General features: G+C 37.3%; 1 protein-coding gene across 1 annotated transcript in view; it reads right to left on the bottom strand.

Annotated features, from left to right (window-relative positions):
* The window catches only part of LOC137391927 (alpha-2-macroglobulin-like protein 1), a 133,383-nt gene continuing 127,192 nt past the window's right edge, over positions 1-6,191 (bottom strand). Inside the window, exons 22-30 of the mRNA XM_068078491.1 lie at positions 5,848-6,147; positions 5,527-5,741; positions 4,993-5,260; positions 4,665-4,894; positions 4,183-4,401; positions 3,962-4,089; positions 3,693-3,861; positions 624-726; positions 1-233 (exon numbers count right to left, since the gene is read on the bottom strand). Of these exons, the coding sequence (XP_067934592.1) occupies positions 148-233; positions 624-726; positions 3,693-3,861; positions 3,962-4,089; positions 4,183-4,401; positions 4,665-4,894; positions 4,993-5,260; positions 5,527-5,741; positions 5,848-6,147 (1,718 nt within the window). The 3' untranslated portion in view covers positions 1-147. The remainder of the gene's footprint in view (positions 234-623; positions 727-3,692; positions 3,862-3,961; positions 4,090-4,182; positions 4,402-4,664; positions 4,895-4,992; positions 5,261-5,526; positions 5,742-5,847; positions 6,148-6,191) is intronic.

The raw sequence follows: 6,191 nt of genomic DNA, 5'->3' as shown, positions 1-6,191 counted from the left end.
TTTTCGCACACAGTTCTTTATTGCAGTATAAATATGTCATGTAATAAAAACATGGAAGAAGAATTACTAAAATAATTCGAGACTTACACATAAAGATGTTAAACAAAAAAAAAGAAAGCCATGATAGATTTACAGCTGCGCAGGTCACTAAAAAAATATAATTGGTCGAACTGTACTTGGACGAACTCTCGAAGTGCATCTGTAAATTCTGTACTCCGTCTCTTGTCGAAGTTCTACAAAGTACACACATGAAACATAGTAAGGAGTGGTATATAATATTGGATGAAAGCAGGACAGGAGTTAATATGTTAACTAAACGTTCACTATAAGTATAAGTCTTGTGTACATTGTCCCACACTTAGTAGTGTCAACTAGTTTCAATGAGTCACAAATGGAAAGCATGTGATTTAACTTAAAAATTTACGAGTACATTCATGATACTAAGAATTGGTTATACGATATAGCAGAGCAGACATCAATGTTAACAGGTGGGCACAACAGCAACTTTGCGCACAGCCTGAATGCGTACCTCCAGGTCCAATGTATAAGAAAGTCACCTTAGCTCTAATGAATGCCCGATGAAACGCATGCTATATAACTAGAGACATACCACAGTATCTCACCTGTTTTATAGTAGTCATAGGTAGTGACTACTGCTGGTTTAGCATTCTTTACATCAAAGACTTGCTGTATGTTTATAGTGAAGCACTTCTGGTTTCTATCCAGCTAAGAAATATAGAGGTGCAGTTTGCTATATAACCATGTACATGCATAAAGATGACTAAATGTGCAAGCACTATGCAGAGTCTGATCTACCACTCGTAAAAATGGCTGCAATTACCAAAGTGTAAACCAAGATTAATTGTCTAAAGCAGGGGTTCTCAATGTGGTCGATATCGACCAGCAGGGGCTGATATAAAGTTTCATGGGGTCAATGAATCTATAGGGGGTGGATTAAGCCGGATGAATCTACAAGACTGCATTTTATGCTTTTCGGTTTACAGGGAACAATAATTTGTGATTCGCAATATAAACAACAAAAACAGCAGCGGGAATAAATATTAACAGTCATTTCTGCAAGTAAATATATGATTTATCTTAATCATTTGCTCTTTCTGGTTCCAGTCTTTGATTTGTCTTTATGATTTTTTGCAGATATAATTGTTACTTCGAAGATAATGATTTGTAAAATGCTTTCGCCTACAGAAAAGCAAGTTTTTTCTTTTTCCTAGAAGGTCCATTAGAATAGAATTGATCTAATTTAATCTGACAAAAACTAATTTGGCTAAAACCAAAGTCTAAGTGCATGAATGGTACGTTATTTTAATTGTGTGTCTATTATTTAGCTCATCATACTGCCCTAGTATGCCCTACTAGTACTAGTACTAGTAAGCCAGTCTGATACAAGAGCAGTGAGGTATTCTTCTAAAAATTAATTAAAACTTTACCACATCACAGCTACCCTTCCAGAGAAAAAAAATGCTGTCAATACTTTCAAAAAGATTTGAAATTTGGGGTTATTTCTAACTTCTCAAATGAAGCTTTGCTCATGTGCTCAATGTGGGAGAAAGTATTCAGTAATGATGCCATGGATCTGTCAAAAGTGAAAGAGAACTTGAATCAACTCCATCCGGATAAAAAAGTTAAAGGTCTTGACTAATTTAAATCACTGAAAATAAAACTGAAAAAAGCCTACGCTCCAGTGTTTCACAAGAACTTTATTATCTGCATCAAATGAAAATGACTTGTTTGCTTCATACAGCACCTCTCTTCTAATTGCAAAGCAAGGAAAGCCCCATACGATTTGAGAGGAACTTATCACACCAGTCGTAAGAGAAGTCATTCAAACAGTTATGAAAGTAGATTCTAGCTCAGTTTTGAAATATTTATCATTTAGTAGTAATAAGATTCAACATCGTGTTGATGAGATGGCTAATGATGTACACAAAACCATCACTTCAAACTGAACCAGTGCAAATTTGCTATTAAATGGATGAGTCAACATTTGGATCTGACAACATTCTTATGGCTTATGGAAGATACCGATGTGAGAAATAAAATTGAGTGATTGATGAGATCTTATTTTCCAAATATTTGAAATTGGATTAACGAAGAGAGACCATTTTTGTAACACTGACAAAATATTGTGAGCTGCGTCGGCATTACACTCAACAATATAACTGAATGGATATAAGAAATATAGCAGGTGTAGCTTGCGATGGTGCACCAGCTATGATTGGTCACTACAGACGGTTCCCAAACCAAAGTTCAAAACTTCATGAGTGCTTACAAGTTTTCATTCAAGTTTGCACCCTCTTCACTCATGTCTTTTTGTGAAAGTGTGCCAGTTAAAAGATGACTACTTTAAACAACTGTTTTTACACACAAAAGCGTAAAAAGACATCGTATAAAAAATATTGTTAATTTTTTAAAAACATGTTTTGAGTTCTTGTGTGAAGTGTAACTATTACTTGCATGTAAATCAAAACTACACAAAAGTCACCTGCTTTATATTGCGGATTAGGTCTCCCAACTAAATAAAGTGCAAAACCGATTACAAGGAAGGTACTATTTTATTGGGATTTTAAACAAAGCTTGACGTAAAAAGTCTTTCTTATAGATTATGAAACTTTCAATACTTTTCTACTTTAAGTGCTTTGGAACCAGCGGAAAGAACGGTCTCTGCGAATAACATGTTGACATATACGAGTTATCTTGAAAGCTTGCAAAAAGATAGCAAAGTGTGTGTAGTGATCTCAAAAAATGAAAGTGCTCAACTAATTGATTTCTTTTTTTGATTTTAACTTGGAAACTATAGGGTTAAACCCTAATTCACATGAGTAATTGCTGAAACTAAGCAAGGATTTAAAAGTGAATTATCTCTTTAATACCAAAGGCTTTCGTGGAATGTGGAGCAGTAAGGTAACAGTGAAAAAATATGCAAAACTTTGTGAGCTTGTAGATCCACAGTTGTTCGCATTCCCAATTTCTTATATGGTTGAGGCAGATTTCAGTCATGTTACTGCGATTTTGAATAAACAGAAAAGCAAAATGAGAATGCAAGGAAGAAAGAGAACTTACGACTGAAATTGACAAATATGCAACTGGGTATACAAATTCTTTTATCCTAACCAGATTTAACCATCTCATTAGTTAACATTGTGATAACATCAATCAATACTATTACAATTTTTATTAATAAGTGTTTGTTAGATAGTTAAAATTTAATATTGTGGGATCAATGACAAGTCATCAAAAATTTGTATGTGACCGACTAAGAAGGCTGAGAATCCTGGTTTTAAGTAACAATTACCAAACTAACATACATCAATACTGTAAATACACCTGTTTGTTAGTGTCAAAACGATACACTGGGCTGACAAGTAGATGGATGGTAGTAAAAAGATGGTTGTGTGACGTCTTATGCCAAGGTGCTGTTTCTACATATGAAGTAACAGGAAAGCAAAACCTCTGCATACACACAAGTGTGACACCATTAGTAGCTACAGCTGTTTTCACGGCACAAAAATGGTGCATCGCATGGGTATTTTGCTTCCAGACACCAACACTGAATCATGACAAAATGGGAGTGCCAAGGCTGTCTCCACTATGACATTGCAATGCCATAGAGGGGTGTGTCACTACGCTATAACTGTATAGAAACTTTGTAATTGATTTTTATTAACACTTACGGAGTTGAAGTAGAGCTGTACAGTGCCATCTCGACCTACTTCATATCTCTGAAGATCAACACTTTCATCCTTCATAAGGTCCTTCAAAGCGGCCTTATCAGCAGCCCAACCTGACACCATCTTGGCTTGAACAATGGCCATGTTACTTACACCTCCTTCACCAGTGTAACTGAAGTTTCATAAAGACAGTTTTCATAGCTCTTCAATTATTATTTAAATATTACGTCTAGTAATCCATGGTAAGATGAATTAGGACAGAGAGTGTTTACCTGGTGCAAATTCGTAGCTGTCGGTTTTTACAAACTTCGTTGGAACCACGTTTCCTGTAAACTCTGGCTGTTGTGGTGAAGGCCTGTTGAAGTCTATCTGGGTCATTGATATTATACCGAACATTAGACTGCAACACACACAAAATACATGTACCCATCGTCGTGCTTATTTGGTTCATGCCGATCAGATAAACCTCCGCTGATAAAGAATAAAAAACTACCTGCATGAGAAAGCACCCTTTGCCGGTGGCAGTCAGCCTGAGGTCAGCAACTCTAGGGAGACGCTCTGTAAACTCCACAAAACTGTTGTCATTGTTGAGTTGAAAAGATGCAACTTGAGTGTTGGTATTTTTCTCAGTGACTCTGATAGATGCTGAAATTCCATCACTGTATATGAGAGCTGCATATTCAGCCAGAGCTTGCAGTCCTATAACCGTGTCCTAAAAATAGGAGCAGCGAAAGTGGCACTTAGTTGTGTAGTTATGTTAGGTTAATAAAACATGAGCTGCAGGCATGACACTCAGGAATAAGGAACCCAGAATGCTAATAGCAACTATATCTAGATACCGTGGCAACAAACCATAAAACATGAGGTGGAAAGTGCTAGATCTCCCAGAACACAATTGAAATGTTCTTTCAAAAGGAATAATGATTATCAATTAGTTTAAAAGTATGGCAAATGTAATGAGCTGTGTAAAACTACCTGAGTTGAACCAAAACCGCCCCATGGATTTCTCTGGGTAGATAACCATCTAACTACAGGTAGGCCTTCCTGTATCTTTTCATTGACGCTGTTCCTCATGTTGAGTATTGTTAGGAGGGCGTAAGCTGTCGTCTCCGTATCAGCAGAAGCAGGTCTGTAGTACCAACAGCGAATCCTTGGGGGTTCTGGCTCATTCTCATTTGCCTTCCACATGGTCATTGTACCATTAACTACAAAAGTTGCACCGATTTAAACGATCTTTGGATTTATTAAGAAGCTATGAGCTCCATGAGAAGACAGCCTATAGCAAAAAAGCTGGGAGTTTTACCTTTGGCCATTGATAGCAGCTTCCTGAAGGCTCGGTCATCAGCCTTGTTAAAGAGAGAATATGCATAGGCTACCAAAGAGGAAGTGTAGCCGTCTTCATACACTTGTCTATCAATACACTGGAAGGCTAGTCTAAGAGAAGGATTGCTTAATTCTACACCAGCCTCCATCATTGCAATCGCCACGTATGCGGTCATGGCAGCTTTGTTAGTACCATTGCTGGTCGCGCCAAACCCACCCTGCATGTACTTGTTGTGCGTTGTACCAATCTAAGAATTGAAAGACAGTCATAAGTTAGCTAGAAGAGAATGGCAAGTAAAAAATCAGCTAAGGGTGAATTACAAGCAAAGGGCTTGTGGATCAGCAACGAAAAAAACAACAACCAAATAAATATTTGAATCAGCAAGGCTCAAAGAATTTACTGAAACCAAAAGTATCAGTCACAAAATGTTTGCTCGAAATGATAAAAAAGAAAACACTATTAGAAAATCAGACAGGTTATGCTATTAAGCTTAGATATTTCATTGTCACCAACCTGAGGGTAGCAGCCGTCTCGGTCCTGGTTTCGAATAAAGAAGTCGATACTTTTTGACTGAATGGTTTTATCAATGTATATGTATGGCTCCGCTAGTCCAAAGCACTTGACTACAAATGCTGTCAACCACATACTACCAGGAATGTCAGGCTTAGACTTGCCAAAGGAACTGTAGGATTGATCAGCATGAGCATAGGTCAACTCTCTCTGGTAACCTAAAATATTGTCATAAAGTTATGCATAGAGTCAAATCGACACACACACTCTGGGGTATTAAATATTGACATCAAAAAGATCTATAATACTCAGTAAGAAACGGACCTGATTTCATATATTGAATTGCCCTTTTTCTAACTGCAGGACTGTCTTTGTTAACAGCTTCCAAGTATTTGAGTGCAAATATATTTGGTGCAAATGAAACCATAGTTTGTTCTGCACAGCCATAGGGCATCCTCAGAAGGCTTCCAATATTTGACATGGCAGGACCCATTACATCGCCAACAACCTTGACATAAGCCCGTTCTGAGTCTGATACAAGATCAACTAGGTCTGGCAGTGGCAGGCTGTAGGTTTCAACTGTAGTTCCTGATGGTGTTGCTGAAACAACAATAGCTGTTAATGCTTAACTCTAACATGAGACAATCATTTCAGACTACCTCAGGAAC

This window comes from Watersipora subatra, chromosome 3 (assembly GCF_963576615.1).
Source record: "Watersipora subatra chromosome 3, tzWatSuba1.1, whole genome shotgun sequence".
In the NCBI taxonomy this organism is placed as follows: Eukaryota; Metazoa; Bryozoa; class Gymnolaemata; order Cheilostomatida; family Watersiporidae; genus Watersipora; species Watersipora subatra.
Note: the sequence above shows the minus strand (reverse complement) of the source record. Positions and strands in the feature narration are given on the sequence as shown.